This window comes from Vanellus vanellus (genome assembly GCF_965231255.1).
Source record: "Vanellus vanellus genome assembly, chromosome: 13".
In the NCBI taxonomy this organism is placed as follows: domain Eukaryota; kingdom Metazoa; phylum Chordata; class Aves; order Charadriiformes; family Charadriidae; genus Vanellus; species Vanellus vanellus.
Window position 1 is genome coordinate 10,411,585 of NC_138918.1, and position 22,192 is coordinate 10,433,776.

Below are 22,192 nucleotides of genomic sequence, written 5' to 3' on the forward strand. Positions count from 1 at the left end.
GATGTATTTGATTTGGAATAGAAATGTTCCTGTTGTGAGGACTGATCAGTATAGCTTGGGGATCTCTGCACAGCAAATGCCCTCACTGCAGCCCACACCTGCTCATTTTCTTAAATATTACATTTTCCTAAATATTGAACAGGTATTTTGGCATTTTGCTTGCTGTGCAAACTATTGTCAATTTATGGCTGTGATTGCCTAATGCTATTCCAAGGTACAGCTGACAGAGCTCTGCACTTCCTTTGGGCAGGGCTGGCACCAAGATGGAAGAGTCTCAGCAAATATGAAAATAATTTATTTTTTTAGGTGTACAAAGTACCTTGTAAAACTAGGATGAGGCAAGTTTGAATAGACGTTCTGAGGCCATGTAAACCAGACATTTTTCCAAAGAAATGTATAAACAAACCCAAGACATGTATGATGCTTGAGACTGCAGCATGAGATGGGGGTTTTGATGGGGTTTTGTAGAGGAAACACAAAGCTCTTTGTACTCTCTGCCGCAGTGGTTGTCTCTGTCAGGTAGCAGTGACAATAAGGAACAGCTCCCGAAGCATGCACAATTTCTCCATGATTTGCAGGGGAAAAGGTTGCCCCAGGACCTGCTGCATTCGGCTGATAAAATCCTCTATCTTTAGTTGAATGTCCAGATGGTTGATGTCATCACTGTCCTGGAGTTTAGGCTTGGCTTTCTGAATGATCAATTCCATCCGGTCATTCATTGAACTCCGTAAGTGTTCTGCAAGAGGAAATGCTGGTGAGGAGAGGCAACGCACAATGGGCTGCCTGACCTGCTCAGGGATAGATTGCAGGGTGCCGCAGGCATGTTAGGAGCAGTTGGGAACTGCTGATCTGCCCATGGTTATTCCTGCTGCTGCTGCACAATATTAGCCTGGTGGAAGAAGGTACTGTCCTCTCCTGGAGCTCAGTCTGCATGTGGAGAGAGACCAAGAAATGGGGATGGGGCAGGGCTTGTAGAATCCTTTTCTGCTGTGCTAATGGCAGATTGGACAGCTTTCCAGCTCCAAAGGAGAGTCTCCAAAGAGCTTAACAACAGTGATCGTCTAGGGCTTCAGGGAGAATAAGACTGTGCAAATATGGTGGTGGGTTCCTCTACATTCCTCCATGAGAGCCTTAACCTTGGGCTAAAGCAGCTGAAGTTGGGAAGATACTTTTAGGAATTTTCTGGTAAAACAACTTTAGGGAGTTTTAGGGAATGTTTTGTGACTGTGCTGCACTCCTGGGGTCAGAAATACTGCTCCTTCCATGGCTACTGTGAGTGGTGCTCCCTGCCCAGTCTACTTAGTGCTGTGTCCTGGCTTTACCATCCCTTTGACTTCCGCTTTTCCTCCTAAACCACCCTATTCTTCCAACCACTGTGTGTGCAACTTAGACAATAGTAGATACAAAGCATCCCCTTGTGTACTTAGTGCTGTGATTGATCCTTTAGGAAGTAGGCTATTTCTTAGGGGCTAAACTTTTGTCAAACAGGACAGCTTTGCAAAGCAGGTTGGGTGCTCTGCTGGATGCAATATCACTGCTTTGCTCTGACTGCTGGGAACAGTTACCAGCATGGATGGAGGTACATGATCTTTCTAAGACTCGGTGGCCATGAGATCAAGAGTGATGAGAAGAGAGGAGGAAGGGTACTTTGGCTGTGATTTGGCTGTTCTACTGAAGCCTCTTGATGAATTTGTGTTTAATCAAGGCCAGAACAGGCTGCTTACCCAGTATTACATTTTGGTAACTCATCAGCAGCAAACTCAAGTACTGCAGCATCTCGTCCCATCTTTGCCATGTTGCTGTTTCATCCTATGAGAGGACACAGTATTTGGTTATTAGAAGAGGTTTTCTCAGGAGAAAATAAGGCAAAAGAAAGGTCAGACTGGGTACCTGGTATTGCAGCAGCACAGAGGAGTGGCTCAGGAAGTACAGGATCTTGGCCAGAGACAAGGGCAACGTTGTGGGCACATCGCAACTATGCTGGAACAACAGCTCTAGCAGTTTACAGCGCAGGAGCTGGCTCTCCATGGTGTTTAAGAAAGCTTCCCTGGAAGACAAAGGGATTTACTCTGAGGGAGACATCACAGCCTGACCAGGGACAACTGCTCTAGTATGTTTCTGGTGTCCCACTGGTGCTGGTCCGGTACAGGGGCTGCCCAGCAGTGCAGTGAAAGGAAAATCACTAGATGTGACAGGGAGACCTTCATTATGCAGCTTGGCCAGGGGCATGTTTATGTTGTTAGGTCTGACCTGTGGCAACTCGTGGATGGTACGGTCTGTGAAGCAAGCTTAGCTGTTTCACTTCACCCTGCCCAGCAGCCTGTGCAGAAATTGCCCATTCCTGCTGACTTGCAGGGAGCACAGCCAAGCAAGTGTGAAGTAAGGTCGGTGTCCAACCGGTTCTAGAAGATCTGTCCTGGGAGGACTGATAGCTTGGTTAGAGTCCGTTTGGCTTGATTAGACCCAGTGTGTGCTCAGAGTTCTGCTAGAAGGGTCCGAAAGGGCTGCCTGCTGGGGCTGGCAGACATGGATTTGCAGTGTCTGTGGATCTAGTGGTCTCATGTCTACACTAGATCCAGTCAGGCCCTTGTGCTTTGGCTTCAGATACTGTGTTTCCTAGAGAAGCAAACAAAAGCATGTCATGGCAAAGCTTCAAGAACTGTATCGTGTTTCTAGTGAGCTTCTCAGTTGTCCCTGGGAATCGGTGATGAGGTTGCCAGTACCTGACCGTGCTGATGCAGAGTGCTGCTTTTCAGACCCACTTCACAGTTTGAAGGTCCCGCAACTTTAACAAGTAGGAAAATCAACTTTTCTCAGCAACACACAAGCAGGGGAGATGTGTTCAGCTGGCGATGTTCTATCTCCATGAGATCTGTCAGTCCAACAACCATGCATTTGCTGGCTGGGTCATAAATGAGCCTGTCTTTCTATACCCTATGGTATTTTATGCATCCACACTTGGATGTAAATTGGGAATAAGACTATTGCTCACACAGGAAGATGCTGCCTTGCACGTGTTTGTCTCACCTTTGGCTCCTTAGGGGAATATTCAGTATAAACGGGAATATCACATCTGCGATCTTACAGGAGCTGCAGTTGGGTGATTTGTCCACTTCCACTGCGATGGACAACATCCGCTGGAGCAGAAGCATCACCCTAGGTAAGAGAGACAGTGAACACTAGGAGACACTATGCCTCGGCTTGCAAAGTAAAGCAGTGGGGATGGTACCTAGTTCAGCCTCGTGCCTTGCAGTGAGGGACGCAGGGGAACGCAGCAGGCTAGATTTGGTGTCTCTTGGTGGCTTTTGAATCTGATGCTCTTGGAAGCAGAGCTAATCAGATGGGCCCTCAGGTGGCCGTACTGAGCGTTGGTGGAACAGCACAGGGCAGCCTGGGCGGTGGGCCAAGAGCTCCAGCCTTATGCTACGTGTAAGAGGAAGATGCTCACTGATCCAATTTCCTACCAGCTGAGGAAGTTGCTTGCTCACCAAGCGTATGTCTGCCCCAAAGAAGAACTTCAGGTACAGCCTGTTCCCTGACCTGACAGAGAGCGACTCTGGGTTCTCCCTGACTTGGGACCCAATGATACTGACAGCAAGGAGCCAGGACTTCTGGGGCTTACCTCTGAGCAAAGAAAGCTGGTGGAGCCACCTCTGCCTGGTCAGTGCTGGCCAGCCATGGTGCAGATGAGCTGCATTCAGCCCTTGCTTCTGCTGAAGAGGATGTAATTTCTTGTGGCTGCTCCTGGGGCTGGGAGAACCCGACTCCTGTAACTGCTGTGATCAACCATTCGACCACCTCCCTGCGACAGAAACAGGAATGTTAGTGGCGACAGGCCTGGTTTTGCTGCATTCTGACCTACAGATCCACTTGGAGCTCAAGGAAAGACCCCAAGGGTGGGATGCATTCTTCATCTCCTTGGACAGGCTAGGGAGTAGGTTTTTTGAGCAGCAGATTTATACAGTTGTCAACAGGACTGCCTCCTTCTCAGTCCTGTCCTGAGCAATACAAACCTGACCTCATTCCTGGGAAAAGCCCACTAGGTTATGGCCAGAAGTGTCTTACATCATCTCTGGTGATTTGCTTTTGTAAACCTGCTCCTGTTCTTTATACTTGACCCCTACACCTCCCTCTGTCTCCCAAGCTTTTTTCCTGGAAGGTCTGACCTGAGGTCTCAACAAGAGTTCCCTGAGCCCTGCCTTTCAGCATCTGGTTAGAAAATAGGGGAGGAGGAAGCAGCCCTTACTTGACATTGTTGAAGCACATGTCACACGAAAGCACTTTCTTGGCAATTGACTTCTGTAGCAGGCACAACCTCAGGTTCTGCTGGAAGTCATCGTCCAGGGTCTGCACCACGTACTGCAGGAAGAGGAGCCAGCCAGGGGGCTTCTCCTGAGGACAGATGGAGATTGTATGAGCCTGGCAGAACCACGGGGCAAAGAGCATCTGGGAGTTTGGCTGTCTCGGGAATGGGCTGAGGTACATGACTGAGGAGTAGCTCCAGGAGGGGCTGCCTGGCTCAGGCAATGCCCTGGGGGCTTGGCTGGACCTGTTCTACCATTGCACTTGGGCAATGAGGTTTTGCCTGTTGCTGTGTCTTCTTAAGATGAGACAATGTGCTGGTAGCATGCTGGATAAAAGCAGGAGACCCAACTGGCATTTTCTGCCCTCAGCAGCTGCAATAAAACTGCATCTTGGACTGGCCCATTCTGCAGCAGGGCATGGCCATGAGGCCCTGGGGCAATGCTTACCCTCAGGCACCGCATACTGGATGATCCCTGCCTGATGTGACACACGTGGTGCCAAGTACCTGGTCCTCCATGATGTACTTCAGCAGCGTCCAGTCCCATCCCACCGTGGCAGTGTTGGCTGGATGGAGCCTGCAAGGACAGCACTGTTCACTTGTGCAGAACTGCCCAACCATCTGCGTGGAAGCACAGCAGCCCCTGGCTATTCCCCAGCCCCACTTGCTCAGGGGCCTGCCCTGCCTTCTCCTCTCCAGCTTTGCCCTCTCTTTCTCCTCCCCTGACTACGTTCATTTTTTTGGAAGCACCTGACTAGGGCTGTACTCCATGGAGAGCATCAGCACTCCTGGGCCAGTGGCCTCACAAAATGTCGTGCCTCTGCAGGAACCCTGAGGGCAGCAGGGAAACTGCTCTAGCCACCTCCAGGTCATGGCCCCTGCTGCAGCCCAGGGAAGGCGTTTTTGCCATGTCACAGCAGTGAAGAATGAGATCTGCTCTTCAGGAGTAAGGCAAACATGCTCCTCTCTCCTAGAGGGCTCCCTGGTGTCACAGGCTGTCCCTGCACTGTGTGAGCTTGCTACTAAACAATTACAGCATGCTCATGATACAGTTGGAGCTGCTTTCCCTCATCTCAGCATCCCCTGCCTCTGCCACCCTCCCATCCTTCATCCACCTGGGGGTTTAGCGGCTGCTCTCTGGGCCAGGAATGGTCCTGACCCACCCTCAGACAGCCCAGGGTGTGCCTGTGCTGATAACAGGAGGCAGGGGCAGGAGGATCATCCTGGGTTATAGGGGAAATAGCTCTCTGTTCCATGGGGGAGGACCATGGAGAATAACCTTTATGCTGGGCAGGCCCCTGGGAGCACCTAGCCAGCCCCAGGACACCATGGCAAAGGGAACACATACATTTGGATCTTCATCAGCAGCATGTAGGTGTCCTTCAGGATCTCCCCTTGGTTGGGGTTCAACAGGATCTGTCTGATCAGGTGGGAGATGATTTCTTTGGGGGGACAGTGCTGGCAGGAGACAAACTCGCTCAGGAAATGCAAGGTGCCCTCCAGGAAGTTCTCCTCCATGGTGGTGTGCACCATGCTCAGCTTCCCGCTGGGGATCAGGTCAGGTTTCTGCTGTGTGCAAGGCAAGGTAATGGGTGAAAGCCAGCTCTCCCCAACACAGAGGAACCCAGCTGTGATGTGGGGCCCACTGCGAAGGGAACTGCAATAACCAGAGATCCCAACTCCCTGGCAAAGCTTCCCCCAAAATGGGAAGCGGAGCAGGGACTGCCCTTGCTCCATCTTCTACTGCAGGGGCTGCTCTGACCAGGCTCTGGCTAAGCTTGGCAGCCGCTGCTCTGAACCCTGTTTACCTGCTGTGTTTCACTGTTGGGTGCTACGCCTTGGAGGAAGAGGTGCTGGACTCCACTCCTCCTGAAATAGTGCAGTTTGTTCAGCCAGGCCTTGCTGTCAGCCTTGGTCCTGGCTGGGGTCACTTGCTGCATTGCTCCGTGTGGCGGTAAGTCACCTGCTTCCAGCAAAGGCCCCTGGACCTTCTCTGGGGTTGTGGGGGTGGCTGGGGCAGGGCTCAGCCTTGGAGGCATCTCCCTTTGCTGGCAGAGGTGGGGAGTCTCTTCCTCTGGGCCACTGGCTCTCCAGCTGCTGCTTCTGTCCAAGCTGGAGGGGGACAGGGACAGCAGGTCCGAGTCCAGCTGCACGCTGGCCAGGGAGCCCAAGTCACTGTTAAAAGTGGTAGTGCTGCAGTTCTGCTCTGGGCTGCTGTGGCAGCTGGAGGCGGGAGAGGAGCAGCTCCAGTTCTCTATGCCTTCAGCCATGTCCATGGCAGCACCGGACTCCACAGGAGTGTCGTGTGAGGGTGCTGCAGGGCTCAACCTCAATGTTGCCTCTGTTTCTTGTGTTGTGGTAGAGCAGAGGTAGGGATGGGATGTGTGTGCTGCTGGGGCAGCAGGCGCCCGCATGGGGTCCTGGTCAGCCCAGCCAGTGGTGTGGGAAGGGCTGCATGTGTCCTCTGTCAGGTCGATGATGTTCAGACTGCTCCATGGTGCCGGATCTGTGCTTGTGTCCTCACAGGTCAGATCGATAATCTCCTGTGGAGACAGAAGGGCCAGTGCTGTCAGTGACAGTGACGCCTGGGTGCCTCAGTCCTCCCCTGCCAGGGATCTCTGCTATGATGGCACTGTTGCCCCAGCCAAAGGGGGAAATGGGGCTCATTGGCAGCAGCCCAAGAAACCAGGGGGAAGACCCTGCTGCCTGGCCCGAGGGGACGGGGTAGCCTGTGGGGTAGCAGCCCAAGCTCTAGTGTCAGCCTCCCCGGGCAGCACGGCTGAGCCCGAACCCGAGCTGGGCTCTTCCCTGTTCCTGGCAGAGAGAAACCCCCCCATTTCCCCTGGGTCTCCTTACAGCAAACGGCTGGCTCCTCTGCTCCAAACACCCAAACACAGCCTTGGCCCACAGAGGGCCTTGGCTGCCTGCTCAGCTCCCTCCCAGGATGGGGAAATGCCAGCCCCACTGGGGTGTCCGGGGAGGGCAAGAGGAGCACAGCGAGAGCTCCTGTCCCCAGGGGCTCCTGCCCAGCGCTGGCAAGAGCAGCACGGGATCTGAACCTCGGCACCCGCCCTGCGGCACAGCCTCACCCGCTACATAGACACGAGCAGTGGGGAACAGAGCTACCTTCACATCCACGGCACCAAGCCAGAACTACAGCAGCCCCAAGACTTTGGGGACTCCCGTCCAGGGCTCAGCGGGTGATGCAGCACCCAGAGCTCCAAGGACGCGCCTGTCCCGGGGGCAGCAGGAGCAGGCAAGGGAAGGCAGCTGTGTCTGCACCTCCGGCAGGCAGGACACGGCACTCCTCAGGATCTCGACGTGCCCGGGAGGGGTCTGAGCCTGTTTGCTCTTGGAAAAAAAACAACCCTCAGCATCTCAAAGCAGGAACACGTTTTGCAGACAATTTAAATCCATTTTTTCCCCCCTGACGCAGACCTGCTGCCTTGTCCAAGGAAGGGCTGCATGTAGCCTCGGGAGGTGACAAAACCCAGCAGGCCTCGCGTGCTCCAGGACACCGGTGGAGCCGAGGAGGACCCGAGGCTGCCCTGGCTCCAGCCAGCCAGGACGCCCTGTAACTGCCGGTATTTGAAAACTGCATCATAATTGGGGCCAATGGCGCTTGGTGCGGGGGGTGGACAGACTGTTCCCCCCTGCCCAGGGCTGTGTGTCGCCGGCGCCCTCGTGCCCTGAACGGCTGCTGCACCAGCCCATTGTCTGCCTGTCCGTGCGGTGGCCCAGGTGAGGGGGACAGTGGCCGCCACACCACGGCCTGGGGCTGGACCTTTGCCGGGGGGCTGAATCCTGGGACCCTCCTTGGACCAAGACTGGTCCCAGTCTGGGGGCTGGGGTCTTCCCCAGGGGGACGTGGCCAAGGGGACTGGGGCTTTGCTGGCGGAAGGTGGCCGAGGGGACCTGGTTGGGGGATCCTTGGGGCCAGGACTGTCCTGTGAGGGACGTGACCGAGGGAACTGGGCCGCCTGGGAACACACGGCCGCGGCCCCGTCGCTCCCGCGACACGCGGAGCGCCCCTCCACGGTCCTCGAGACGTCGTGTCCCGGCGCGGCTCCCGTCCCCGCCCATGCCTCCGGCCGGGACGGAAGCGCCGCCATCTTTGTGAGGGGCAGGCGGCGCCGTTCCCGGCGGGAGGCCGCGCCGCGCCGCGCCCCGCTGCGCCCCACGCCGCGCCACGCCACGCCACGCCACGCCGCGCCGCGCCGCGCCCCGCCCCGGCCGCCGACTCACCGCGGGGGGCGGCAGCGCGCGCTGCCGCCGCGGCGACAGGTGACGACGGCAGGGACGCCGGAGCGGCGGTGAGCGGCTGCCCTCAGCGTCCGAGTCGCTTATGAGGACGGCGCTGTCGGCCATCTTGGCGGCGGCTCCGCCCCCCACGGGCCGGCGACAGTAGCGGCGGCGGCGGGGTCAGCGCTCGGGCGACGGGCCGGGCTGGGCCGGGCCTGGGACGGCGGCGGAAACTGCGTCAGTGGCGGCGGCGGGGCGGGGCGGGGCTGGTGGTGGTGGTGGCCCCGGCGCCGCCGCCATGGCGCTGTCGCCCTACGTGCAGGCCATGCAGGAGCTGTTCCGCGCCAACACGCGGAGCCGGGAGTTCCCGGCGCACGGAGCCAAGGTGCACTCGGTGGCCTGGAGCTGCTGCGGCCGTCGCCTCGCCTCCGGTTCCTTCGACAAGACTGCCAGCGTCTTCCTGCTCGAGAAGGACCGGCTGGTGAGCTCCTCCGGCACCGGACGGGCAGGGGGCGGCACTTCGGTACCGGGCCCCGGGGGACACCTGGAGCGGCCGCTCGGGCCGGTACCGGGGTACCCCGGGAACCCTTGGGCTGGCACTGCCCTTTCGGGCCGGTACCCCCCACCCCGGGCCCTGATGTTCAGACGGGGGGCTCGGAGCGGGAGTGGGCCCCGGTGGTCGGTACCAGGCCTGGAAGTGGGGCCTCGTGTCTATACCGGGAAGATGAGGGTCACCAAGGACTCCACAGGCCGGGGCCAGAAAGCCGGGACCAGAGCCGGTGGCTCGCTGGGGAGGTGGGGAGGGCTTCTCCATCCTGGTGGGGAGCGTGACTGAAATGGCGGTGGGGCACGGGGCTGGGCTCCTGCTCCATCCGGTAACCGACAGCAGAGTGGGGTGCAGCACACTGGGATCCAGGGCAGGAGATGGATAGAGCTGGGCTCATCCCTCCCATGAATAGCTGTCCTCTCCCTCCAGGTGAAGGAGAACAACTACCGGGGCCATGGGGACAGCGTGGATCAGCTCTGCTGGCACCCCAGCAACCCTGACCTCTTCGTCACGGCATCTGGGGACAAAACCATCCGCATCTGGGACGTCCGCACTACCAAGTGCATTGCCACTGTCAATACCAAAGGTGAGTCCCTGCCTTCCCGGGAGGGCTGTTGGGCCCCAGCAGAACTTCTGCTGCGTGGGGCCCGTCTGCAGTGGCACAGTGCTTTGCAGTCTTCTTGTACGTGTTGGTGATCAGGGCATCTGCTTTAGTCTTTGTGTTGCATTCATCTGTAAGGAGCAGCAGTGAACGTGAGGGCTAATTTACTGTGGTGTCAAGACTGGAGAAACTAATGCGATACGATGCTGGTTGTTAAAAACTCCTGTGTACTTGTGTCTGGGGTCTGTGGGTGGCAAGGCTGGAGACTGAGGAAAGGCATGTTTGCAGAGAGCCATGGTGGAAGTAAAAGTTTGCGTGGATTCAGAAAGTGATTATGCGAATTCATGGGCTGGTTAACCCAGATACCATCTCTGCCCTTGGAAATCTCCAATTTTTAATTGTCAGGGCTGGAAATGGTGTTGTAAGACGGCAAACAGAAATCTGCCTTGTTCTTACTGTCATTCATATGTATTTATTGTTGGCTTCTGCTCTTTATGGATCTTGAAGATCACCGAGTTAAAAGAATCTTTGAGCTGACCTTGTTTGGTGGTTGCTGTGGTCCCATCTTGGCTGAAATGGGAAGGGCAGTGATGTAGTCATGTTGGCTTGAAGCTGTTAAGTTTAATTTTGAATAACTGTATATATTTTCTGGACAACTACTGTATAGGGTTTGTGTGTTAGACTGCAGACCTGGCAGCCTTTCCCGTTTGGGAGCAGCTTGGAGTTAGTGGAGCAGGTTGTGGCCTTGGATCCAGGAGTAAAAGCCTCTTGTCTGCTTAATTTGTGACTGCTGTGGATTGTTGGGTGGAAAGGGGACCTGCTGCCTTTCTGTCCCTCCAGGGGAGAACATCAACATCTGTTGGAGCCCTGATGGACAGACCATTGCAGTGGGGAACAAGGATGATGTGGTCACTTTCATTGATGCCAAGACGCATCGCTCCAAAGCTGAGGAACAGTTCAAGTTTGAGGTGAATGAGATCTCCTGGAACAACGATAACAATATGTTCTTTCTCACTAACGGGAATGGCTGCATCAACATCCTCAGGTAGGTGCCCATGGCAGTGGGTGGGCAAGGTAGCTGGGCTGGCTGTGGCAGATGTCACTTTGCAGGCCCCTTTGCTGCCTTTCGGGCACCTGAGACCCACACCCCAGTGATTCTCTCTGGTGGGAATGAACTTGCGTGGAGCTGAGGTTGCCTCAGTTCTGGGCTGGGCTCCCCAAGAGTGACCCTGATGCTTTGCCTCATTCACTCAACACTCAAGGTTTCCAAGAGCGTGGCCCTGCCCCAGCTTGGTTATCACAGCCCTGGTCCCACCTGCCCTACTTGTAGACGAGCACTGTGCTCCTCTCACTGCTTCCTGCCCTCTCCTTTCATCTCCACAGCTACCCGGAACTGAAACCTATTCAGTCCATCAACGCCCATCCTTCAAACTGCATCTGCATCAAGTTCGATCCCATGGGGAAGTACTTTGCCACGGGCAGTGCTGACGCATTAGTCAGCCTCTGGGATGTGGATGAACTGGTGTGTGTGAGGTGCTTCTCAAGGTAGGTAGTGCTGTCCTGAAGTCATTTGCCTCCCCTCTCTGGTGACCGTGTGGGAGATAGCTCACTGTCTGCTTTACTCTGTTGCTGCAGGCTTGACTGGCCTGTGCGAACGCTGAGCTTTAGCCATGATGGGAAGATGCTGGCATCAGCATCAGAAGATCACTTCATTGATATTGCAGAGGTGGAGACAGGTAACGGTTTTGCTTTTGGGGAACAGCAAGGGGGGAATTGGATGAAGTGCTGGTAGAGCTGGGAGGGCACTGGGAGTATCGGGCTGCTGAGGAACAGCTTGACTGTGCAGAGCAGAGCACCATGAGGGGGAGCCTTTGCCTCAGTCTGTGGTAGACATGTGTGTCATGTCTGTGCCTTGTCACTGGGTGATTAAAAGGCGCTGAAGCAGTGTTTGTTTCTCTTCTGCCCTGTGTGGGAGAGAAGAAGCAGGTGCTTGGCTCTGGTGTGCACTACGGGGCAGCGGCATACTACAGGGCAAAGGTTGATGTGGCCCTTTTTTCATGCAGGAGAGAAGCTCTGGGAGGTGCAGTGCGAGTCCCCGACCTTCACAGTGGCCTGGCACCCAAAGAGGCCGCTGCTGGCCTTCGCCTGTGATGACAAAGATGGCAAATACGACAGCAGCCGGGAGGCAGGCACCGTCAAGCTCTTTGGGCTCCCCAATGACTCCTAATGAAACCATACCGGGGGAGGCATCGCTTCCCTGCTCTCGGGGATGGGAGAGTGCTAGTGTAGGACGGGGTAAGGAGATGGCTCCCCTCCTTGCCTGCTTGGCAGTGCTGTGACCTTTGGCTCAGCTCTGCGTGTACTGCTCTCGGGAGCATTTATAAAAGAAGCATCTCGTGTGCTGGGAAGGACGGGAGGTGATGCTAGCGGAGCCCTCCTCGCTGTCTCAGGGCTGCCGTTGCCTCCTCTCTGGGGCATGGGGGGCTTGTTCCAAAGGCAAGTGGCCAAAGAAAGTCAGTCACTGAAGGTGACTGCTGAGGAGCCTCCTGGGAGAGGAGCTTCAGGCTCCCCAGCAGTGATAAGCTACGTGACCATCCTCTTCTGCCACGTGGCCTGGTGGCGAGGGCAGCCCTGAGAGCACAGCCTGCCCCGTCCCCTCCCAGTGTCCCTCCACCATGCTGGGGCAGCAAGGGGAGGATGGGGGGATGCGAAGTGGGGGGTGTTTCCCCCACCGGGTTTCTTTTTTTTTTTTTTTTTTTTTCCTCCTTTTTTTTGTATGTGTGGTTTTTTTTTCTAATTTTGATAAATCCTCTTCTGTAATGAAGTTGCCTGTGGCTGCTGTGGGGGCAAAAGTGGGGTGTTGAGCTGCTCTCCTGCGAGCTCTTCTCCCTTCCCCTGTCTCCTTCCCCTTGGCTGTGGCAGGGCCCTGGCTGAGGGGTCTGTGTCGAGGGCCTGTCCCCCTTGTCCCCACTGCCTGTCCGCAGTGTCTCTGTCTCCTGTCCTGCGGTGTCACCCCACCAGGGGGCGCTGCGACCCCACGCTGGGGACAAGCGACACTAGGGACAGTGCAGAGGATGGGGACAGTCTCAGGGACCTGTCCCAGCCCTGTAACCCTGTCCCCCCGCCTGGCCGTGGCCCCAGCAGAAGACAATGCCTGTCCCACGCCATGGCCACCAGCCCCGGGGAAGAACCCTTCCCTGTGCCCCTGCAAGGGGTGACGGGCAGCGTGTCCCCAATCCCCACTCCCCAGGGAGAGCCGTAGGGCTTTCTGACCTCCCTGGCGTGCCGGGTCACAGGGGGTACGGTCACCGCAGAAGAGGTGCAGGTGCAGCCTGCCTGCGATGGAGACCTTGCCTGCAAGATCTCTATCATTTCCTACCCTAATATTTTCTTCTGACAGAGGCTTTTCCAGGTGACTGCACTGCTGATGGCGCCTGGGTAACAGCTGAGCTCTTTGCTGGTAAATGATGGCAAATCAGTCAAAGCTGAGGCTGGCTCCGGACGGAGGCCTCCAGAGCTGTGCCAAGCCCAGGCCTTGCCTGGCTGGGGGCCATGAGGTGCCCCGTTGCCCAGGGCCTGCTCGTAGCCTTGTGCCTCTGCTCTTGGGGGGGGGCAGAAGGCTGTGACCCACCAGAAACAGCCCTTGTACCCCAGAGGTATCCCCTGTCATTCTGCGAGGGGAGTCGTAAAGTCAGGGGGAAGGGGCAGAAGCCCCCCTGCCATGTCCGTGGGGCGGGGATCCAACAGCACCCACACATTTTACCTTGTCCCCAGCCCTGGAGCGGGTGCTTGTAGGGTGGACACAGGGGCATGGGGAGGCAGCTGGACTGAGTAGGGCTCTGGGAGCCATGTCTGGCCTCTCCCTTCACCTTGGGTGCTTTATGGTGCTGCCTGGGGTGAGTACTGGTGTGATGAGCTGCCAGGTCTCAGCCCTGAGAGGGGTGGAGGGGTGAGGGAGCTGGCGCGGTGCCCCGGGGAAGCAATGGTTGAGAAGAGGCTGGAGCAATGTACAAATCCCTTTATTTTATTAGTTTGTCAAAGACTAGTTCGAGCAGGATGGTCACAGCATGTCTGCAGGGCCCTGAGCCGCCCACTGCCTCCCAGGGAGGTCCCTGGTGAGCGGCTGGGGGCTGTGGCGGAGGAAGCACGGGGAGGGGGGAGCACGGTGCGGCAAGGGACAGGCTGGGGCAAGGGCGTGCCCCTGTGTCCCCCCACTGGGGTGCAAGCAGCGGCTCCTGGGACATACCTGGGGTGCTTGCCCAGGGAACCCTTCCCAGGCCCGGGGGGCCCATATGTCCAGCTTGGGGGGGGGGAGGAGGGGCCAACCAGGCGCTGCCAGTCTGGGACTGGCCTGGCAGCTCTCAGCCCCACACTGGCGTTATTGCAGGGGGCAGAGCAGGGTCCCCGGCAGTGCAGCGGGGGGGCTCTCGGCACAACGCCGTGGGCAGCCCCGGGGACAGCAGGGGACTCAGGGTATGGGGGAGCAGTGGGAGCGTGAGCAGCGGACACGAGGACGCATGGAGCAACGGGACGCACCCTGGCACAGAGACACTAATGCGAGAACCCCGGGGGGGGGGGCCAGCAGGGCCGAGACACGGACAAGCGAGCGGTGGGGACGGCGGGGATGGGGCCGGGGGGGACGAGGCAGGGGGGGGTCCCTGCCCCGCACGCGCCTTTGTACACGGTTGGCGGAGCGCGGCGCCCGCTCCTCCCGGTGCTGAAGTATTGCAGTCTAACTGATATGGCTTTAACTATGGGGCCAGAGATGCGGGGAGGGGGGAGGGGGTCCCCTCCAACCCCCCGATGCTGGGGCACACCGGGCAGCCCCGGGGGACCCCCGTGCCCGGGGAGCGGGGATGGGGGAGCTGCGGGCAGGGCGCCTGGCTTTGTGCTTTGGGCTTGGCCCAGGGCGGGACGGGGCAGGGGTATGGCAGTGCTGGGGACGGGGGCAGGCGAGCAGAGGCCTGCCAGGGTCCCCTGGGAGGGCAAGAAAGGGCAGGGCAGGGGGCACAGGGAGCCACCCCGGGGGGGCCGGTAGGGCCTGGGGTGCCCCCAGCCTGCCACGAGGTTACATCAGTGCATTTGGTCCCGGTTCACCCTATCCGGTCAGGGCCGCTCCCCTTTGGCACGGCATGGTGGGGGGGCCCTGCCTGGACGGGACGGGGTGGGTTTTTGGTCTGGTCGGGGGAAAGGTGAGGAGGGGGTGCGGGACCCCCCCCGGGGCCAAGGGAACTGATGGAGGGGTCGGAAGGGAGAGGGCGCCCGTGCCCCAGCACCCCATGGCAGGGTTGGCGGTGCTGTTACTTCTTGAACATATCCTGCAGCGGGCCGGGCAGGTACTTGAGGACGGTGTCCAGGATGCTTTCCTCCTCCTCCTCCTCCTCATCCCCGCAGCCCGCCGGGATCGCCTTCTTGGGGCGCGTCAGGCTGCCCTCACATGGCTGCTCCAGTGCGGCTTTCTCCTCCGCCTCCTTCTCCTCCTTCTTCTTCAGCCCGTACTGCAAGGACACGGGCGCTCAGCAGGGCAGGCAGTGGGTGCTGCCTGCGCTGTGCCCAGTGCCCATCACCACTGCCTTGGACCACCCTCCTCCCTGGCCATGCCGGTTCCCCATCCCAGCCCCACTCCAGGTACCATGGGCAGGGGTGGGTGCAGGGGAAGCGTGTGCCCACCTTGTCACGGATCTGCTGCCGGACTTTCTCCCGCTCGGCTTCCATGCGGGCGTGCTTGGCTTTCCGCTCCTCTTCCTGCTGGCGCAGGGCCTCCTGCCTCTCCTCCTCCTTCTTCTGTGCATCGGGGTCCTTCTCCTCCTCGCCCCCCAGCATCTTCCCCATGTCCTTGGTGGCCCCTGTGCAGCACAACACCACCAGATGGTCCTCAAGGGTGCTGAAGCCCAGCGCTGGCTGCCGAAGCCCCTGCACAGGCAAGGAGGACTCGGAGCCCCCTGGGCAAGGATGACCCGGGATGTCCCCAGGGCCACCCGCACCAGAGCTGGCTGCAGACGGGCTCTGGAGGCTGCAGGGATGGGGAGTGCCGCCGGCTGGCTGTGCTGCCCTACTTCGGCGTCAGCCGGGGGAGATGCCGGCAGCTCCTTCGGCGCTGGCACCCAGGGGACCCGCCAGGGAATCCCACTTAGCAGCGGGAGAGCCGGGATTCCCCAGCCAGGCACTGCTGGCGATGGGAACGGGAGCAGCTCCCCGCTGCCGGCAGCTCTCCCCATGGCTCCGTCCCCCCTCCATGTCCTTCCCACCATGCTCCTCACAGTGCTGGGCCAGAATTGCTCCTGGAGGGGGGGAACCTGAGGGGAGACAGCACCCACTCACCGCCCAGCGCTTGCTTCATGACGAAGTCCATGGTGCTGGTGTGTGCGTGTGGCTAGGCCAGCGCCCAGTGCTCATCCACTGCCGTCCAGGCTCGCTGACCAGGGCCACCTGCACGGGCAGAGAGGGATGCAGTTGGGGACACCGTGCCCAGGGTCCACACTGCCCAGGCACAAGGAATGGGGTGGTCCCTCGGGTTGCAGGATGCACCCTCTGCATCTCCAGCCCCAAACGCCTTCCAGGATGGGCAGAGGGTGGGCAGATCTGCCTGCTGGCAGCGCCTTCTCCCCTTGGTGCCCTCCCCACATCCCCACTGGCCTTGGGGACCTGCGGAGGGACTTTTCACCCCAGCACTGCCCTCAGTGGGGCAGGAGGAGCCTTGGGGTGCTGCTTGGGGGCTGGTGGGATGGGGACCCACCATGCCACCACCCACTGCGTGCCCCTGCTTTGGTGGAGGGGGACAAACCCTGCCTGGGGATGCCAGTGCGGCACAGCTGGACATGGGGTGCTCTGTGTGTGTGTGTGTCAGTCACAATGCACGTGCCCTGCAGAGGGATGGAGAAGACGCTGTCGGCAGATTGTGACAGTGTTTGGGGGCTGTAGGGGTTGTAGGCAGCAGCCTGCGACTGTGTGTGTGATCCCTGCGGGGTGCTGGGGACAGTGATGGCATGCTGGGGCACTGCGTGTACAGGATGGACTCTGTGTGTATGGCCAGCTGTGTTTGTGTGCACTGTGTGTGTGTGCAAGCTGCCTGTGCAGGCTGTGTTTGGTCAAGAGGTGTGTTTGCGGGTGGCTGCAGGCTGTGTTTGTGCGGGGGAGTGCATGTGTGCAAGTTTGTGGGGCTGTGTATGCCCACACGGTGTGCGGGTTTGCAGCCTGTTTGCAAGCTTTGAGTGTGTGTGTGCATGAGTTTCAGGGTTTGCAAGCTCTGCGGATGTGTGTGCAAGGGCTTGCATGGGTGAGCGTGTGCACACAGGTTCGTGGGCTGTGTTTGTGTGCGCTGTGTGTGTTTGTGTTGTGTGCATGTGTTTGCACACTGTGGGGAGGTTGCAGGCTGTGTGTGTGTGGGGAGGGCTGCGTGTACAGGTCCGTGGGTTTGCAGCCTGTATGGGGGGGTTTGCGCACACAAATTTGCAGACTGTGCCGCCTGTGTGTATGTGTGGGGGTGTTGCGGGCTGTTTGCGTGCTCTGTGTGTGTGTGTGTGTGTGTGTGAGGGGGATTGCAGGCGGGGTGTGTGTGTGTGTGGGGTGGTGGTGGTGTGCCCGTGTCCCCCGCATGCCCTGCGTGTGTGCGGGGGGGCTGCAGGCTGTGCACACAGCCTGGGTGTGCAGTTTGCAGCGTGAGTGCGTGTGCGTGTGTATGTGTGTGTGTGTATGCCTGGTGGGTGCCGCAGCCTTGCAGGTCCCCCTACCCCTGGCTCCCTGGGACCCCGCTAGGCAGTGGAGGGGCTCCACAAACCGGGACCCCGGGAAGTTTGCTGCTCCCAGCCCCGGGCACCCCGCGGCACCGAGGGGGGGCTGCTCCAGGCGGTACTGTGCGGGGGGCTCCTCCAGGCATCGGGGGGGGGCTCCGGGGATGCGGGAACAGCGGGCGACACCGTGACACTGGGGCTGAAGGGAGGGTGCGGAGGACACCGGGGGCCGTTGGGACACGGGGTGCACCGGAACACCGGGGCCGCGTGAGGGGGGGCGCAGCGACACTGGGGTACGTGGGGTACACCGGGGGGTGCAGGGACACGGGCGGCACGGGGCGACACAGCATACGGGGCGGGGGGGGGGGGGCACCGACAGGCGCCGGGACACCGGTGCCGCACGGGTTGCAGCAGCGCAGTGGACGAGGGGGGGGCGCCGGGAGGGCGGGGGACAGCGGGGACACGGGACGTAGGGGACACCCGGCATGCGGGGGACAGCGGGACCACAGGGGGCTGAGGAACCCGAGGGACGCAGGAAGGGGGGGTGGGGGGTGGCGCAGGCACACGGAGGACGCGGGGGGGGGGTGTGAGGAGGACCCGGGACGGGGGACACGCACCGGGGGCGCGGGGGACACGCACCGGGGGCGCCGGGGACACCGGGGACGTGGAGGGGGGGGGCAGGGACACGGGAAGGGCGGGAGCCGCGGGGGGGTGAGGGGTGTCGTGCAGGGGACGCGGTGCCGCGGGGACCCCCCGTCCACCCCCCCACTCCCCCCGTGCCCCCCCGCTGTATGCGGCGCAGGGCCCCGCCCGCCGCCCGGTGCCGCAACGGCGGCGCTGTCCCTTCAGCACCGGCGCGGCGCGGCACTCACCGGCTCCGCCGCCGCCGCTCTCCGCTGCCGCCGCTCCGCCCTCCCGCCCCGCCCCGCCCCGCCGCGGCCCGGCCCCCGACCGCCCCCGGCGGCACGCGTGGGCCCGCCCGGGGCGACACCCCCCGCCCCGACACCGCGCAGCCCGGCCCCCCACCGGAGGGAGGTAGGGGGGATACGGGACACCACCACCACCCCCGCGGGAAAACGCCGCACGACCCCGGTTCCCCGGGGAGGGAGCCCCGCACCGCTCCCCAAGATGCGGACGGGGCCCCCCGGGCCCCCCTCCCCGCCGTGCTCGTCGGGATGGGGGGAGGGGGGGAGCGTGTCCTGCGCGAGGTTAATGATTCACCTCCGCGGCAATTAATGGGCGAAACAAGGCATTAATCACCTGGAGCCACCGGGGAGCTGCCCCCCCCCCCCAATCCCGCACCCCCCCTGCTCCCTCACCCGGCACCCCGAGCCCCAGCACCCCCGTCCCCCTCCGCAGCGGTGCAGGGCGGCTGCGGGAATTTAATTAAAGTCCCTCATAAATCACCTCGGCCCCAGCGCCAGCCACCGCCACCGCCACTCAGAGGCCCCAGCTTTGGATTTTTGGGGTCCCACCACTGGCGGGAGGGGGGTGTTCTGGCAGGGGATGCTGCGAGGGGTACGAGGCTATGATGCCCACAGAGCTCAGGACCCACTTCTGCGGGGGGGATATCCGCAAGTAGGAAATGGGGGATACCACCCTGCCCGTCCCCCCCTGCACCTGCCTGAAGGGAGACGGGGTCCTGCAGCCCCTCCTGCTCCTCACCCAGCTGCGGGACAGGGCTCCCCTGGGTCTCCCATCACCATCCCAGTGCACGGAGAGGTGCTGGGAACGGGTGCGTGCCCCACCGCCAGCCCTGCCACCCCACAGAGGGGCAGCCGGCGCCTCCTAATTAATCCAGCCCTGGGTTATTAGAAACAAGACGAGCCCTTTGCAAATCAGATTAGTGGTGCTCTGAGCCAGGCTTTGGGGATAGCTGGTGTTTAATGGTGAGGCTCTGGAGGAGCAGCCCTGCGGAGAATCTTGCTGCTACGGTCCAGAAAAGTGCTGGAGGGGGTTCTGGGTGCCGTGTCTTTCCAGGGACACCCCCCACCCCGCATGTGGGAGGCTGTGGGGAGCTGGGACAGGCTGCAGCTGCCCCCACAAACCCAGCGGTGTGGGCTGCGGAGATGCTGCTGGTGCTGCTGCACACTGCTGGGGCTGTGATGGGGAGGATGGGGGCAATGCAGGATGTGGGGCAGCAGTGAGGAGCCATCCCACAGCCCAGGGGGGCCCAGAGCCAGCACACAAGTGCCAGCCCAGCACCAGGGACGCAGCACCAACAGACCCGTGTGTGTGTGCATCCACTGCCGGCACCTGCCCTGACGGATGGCCGCTGCTGCAGAGGGGTCTTAGCATAGGGACAACTCATCAAGGACGTGGCCCTCTTGTTCACCCCCTCTCACCACTCCCCAAAATTCCACCCTGGCGCACCCTGTCTCCTCCAGCCCCGAGCCCTCACCCTCCTTCCACCATGGCATCGACCAACAACTCCTTTTTCCACCTCCATGGGAAAAATGCCTCCTGCCTTTGCGCCCAACCCTGCTCTGCCCACTGACAACGGGTGGGATGAGCGCATGGGCGGCAAGACAGGCCTGTGCTTGGCCCGTCTGTCCATCCGTCCGTCTGTCCTGCGGCAGCCCTGCTCTGGGCGCTGACGTCAGCGCTCCCGGCAGCCGGGCGGTGGGCGGGCGGCACCGCTCCTATTGTATTAAAAATAATACAGCGGAGCACAAATTCATTACAGATAAGTGTGACAGCCAGGAGGAATTAACGAGCCCGTCTCTCAGCGCCTGACAAACGCCTCCTTTTGTTCCTGGGATGGGTCCTTGAGTCTTTCAATCTTTGGAGATGCCTCGGCTCATTAAGCGCATCCTCCCCCAGTAGCTCCCAGCGTGCCCAGGGAACTGCTCCCAGTATGAGCTGTGGCCAAGCTGGCAGGGCTGTCCCTTGTGCCAGCGCCCAGTGCTAAGCCGGGCTTGCCCTCCTTGGGGCTTGGTGGCCTGGAGTGCTGTCCCCAAGTGTGGAACCCCACGTGGGGTGCGGGGTGGACGGGGAGAGGTGGGCGAAGCAGCCCCCGTCCCTGCTGCTGCGGGAAGCACAAGGCTCATGTGAGCTGTGGCCAACCACCCCGGCACTCCAGCTGCCGGTGCCGGCAGTGCAACCGCAGCCGACGGGCTGGAGCATGCCCAATGCTGCCCTGCCGACCGGGCTCCCATGGGAAGGGCAGCCGGGGGCTCGTCACCAGCCCTGGGCATCGCCTCCATCCTCCTGCCCCACACACCCCTGTGGGCACCCTTGCTCCCGGGATGGGGATGGGCCCAGGGGACCTCCACAGTCCCAGAGCTGAGCTGGCTCTGGCAGGCGTTTGGAGGATGCTCCCGGTGCTGGGAGATTGCTTGTGCCTGGCATGGGCACGCCTCAGGCTCAGCTGTCCCCTGGCATCATCCTGGTCAGTGTCACCCACTGGGGGGCTGCCTGGAGCTGCTGGGGGAGGCAGGAAGGGATGGGAGGGATGGGGGTGCAGCGCCGTGGCCAGATGGAGAAGGAAGCTCTCAGCGCTGCCAAGTCCTGCAAGTCACCTCCGTGCCGGCTCGCGGGGGCAGCATGGCAGGGACGGAGCCGGTGCGGGTGCCAGGGCCCTGGCAGCGCTTTGCTCCGTTCCCCGCCGGTGCCCAGGGAAAGGGCACAGGGCTGGCGGCCACTGCCGGATGGCCCACCGCATCCGCCGCCAGCAATGCCCCAAGCGGCTCCTGCCTGCCCCGTTGCCAGCATCGTCCCCAGGCCCCGCAGCCGCACGGGGACCTTGCAAGGTCACAGCCTCTGCGGGCCCTCGCAAAGCTCCCTGGCAGAGGGAAGCGGGTGACTGAATACCTGCACCCATCCCTGCAGCACCGCCAGCCCGGCCTAATGCCACCCATTAGCACAGGACAGTTATTTCACTTATTCCCCCCCATCTCTGCAGAAAATAATTATTGGTCCTTCTCATCGTACCGAGGGATTAAAAGTGGTTAACTCCATTTCCAAAGGCTTTGTTATGTTGGTTTTCCCTCGGCTGCTGCACAAGGCGATTTCCACAGTGCCACTTAGGCAGCTTTTATCAGGTTGTCTTCTGGAGGTAATTGGGTTTTTCAGGAGCCTGTTTAAAATTCGTAACCCAGCCTCTTAAACAAAACAAAAACAGCAGCGGGGAGAAGGGGAAGAGGCAGCACAAAACACGCAGCAGCTGCCGCCTCTGAAGAGCAGCCCTGGCCCCTTGGGGCTGGCAGCCGGCAGGGACAGGGACAGGGACAGGCACCAGCGTGCTGTAGCATCAGGCTGGAGCCGGACCCTCCAGCACAGCAGCTAAGCACAGACTGCAGGGACAGCCCCTGCCACTCCTGCTGTCCCTCCGGCTGGTGACACCGTGTGTGGTGAAGGGGACCCGGGATCACTCCATTACGCCATACTCAGGGCGAGTGTGTGGTGGCTGAGGGCCAGTCCCTGGGGGACACTGGGGCCACTGCTCTGCTCCTGCAGTAAGTCACAGCCCCCCTCTGCACAGGTGGGTGCCCCCCCAGCATCCCCCCATGCCAGGCACAGGGTATGAATGCAAGTCTCACCGTGGGGCCGGTGTGGGAGCGCACCACGAGCCCTGGGGCTGGTGGGAGAGAGGTGGGCTTGTGCTCCGGCTTGACCCTGGCTCCGGCATGATGCTCTGCCCAACCGTGGGAGCAGCTCCGCAGCGGGGGACCAGGGGTGGCAGGACCCCCTGAGCTCATCAGAGAGGGACAGAGAAAATGGGCCAAATCCACCCCTGGAGCCACCCTCACAGGATAACTTCTGCTGGC

The 22,192-nt window shown here is 60.5% G+C and overlaps 3 protein-coding genes across 3 annotated transcripts; 1 reads left to right on the forward strand and 2 right to left on the reverse strand.

The window, feature by feature from the left end:
• Positions 1 to 335: 335 nt before the first annotated feature.
• Positions 336 to 8,682, reverse strand: SIMC1 (SUMO interacting motifs containing 1). The gene is made up of 10 exons (XM_082490144.1): positions 8,549 to 8,682; positions 6,112 to 6,846; positions 5,652 to 5,872; positions 4,811 to 4,880; positions 4,247 to 4,392; positions 3,623 to 3,802; positions 3,028 to 3,156; positions 1,891 to 2,047; positions 1,725 to 1,809; positions 336 to 736 (listed from the first exon to the last, which is right to left on the reverse strand). Exons 1-10 carry the CDS (start codon positions 8,669 to 8,671, stop codon positions 516 to 518), a joined length of 2,067 nt encoding a protein of 688 aa, XP_082346270.1. The 5' UTR covers positions 8,672 to 8,682; the 3' UTR covers positions 336 to 515.
• Positions 8,683 to 8,751: 69 nt separating this feature from the next.
• Positions 8,752 to 12,511, forward strand: THOC3 (THO complex subunit 3). The gene is made up of 6 exons (XM_082490081.1): positions 8,752 to 9,026; positions 9,522 to 9,678; positions 10,534 to 10,738; positions 11,077 to 11,238; positions 11,329 to 11,429; positions 11,757 to 12,511. Exons 1-6 carry the CDS (start codon positions 8,844 to 8,846, stop codon positions 11,918 to 11,920), a joined length of 972 nt encoding a protein of 323 aa, XP_082346207.1. The 5' UTR covers positions 8,752 to 8,843; the 3' UTR covers positions 11,921 to 12,511.
• A 2,482-nt stretch (positions 12,512 to 14,993) lies between these two features.
• On the reverse strand, positions 14,994 to 16,045 carry CPLX2 (complexin 2; the record flags this gene model as incomplete). The annotated part of the gene is made up of 3 exons (XM_082489769.1): positions 14,994 to 15,191; positions 15,364 to 15,539; positions 16,015 to 16,045. The coding sequence occupies 3 exons, from the start codon at positions 16,043 to 16,045 to the stop codon at positions 14,994 to 14,996; spliced, it is 405 nt and encodes a 134-aa protein (XP_082345895.1).
• Between the last annotated feature and the right edge of the window lie 6,147 nt (positions 16,046 to 22,192).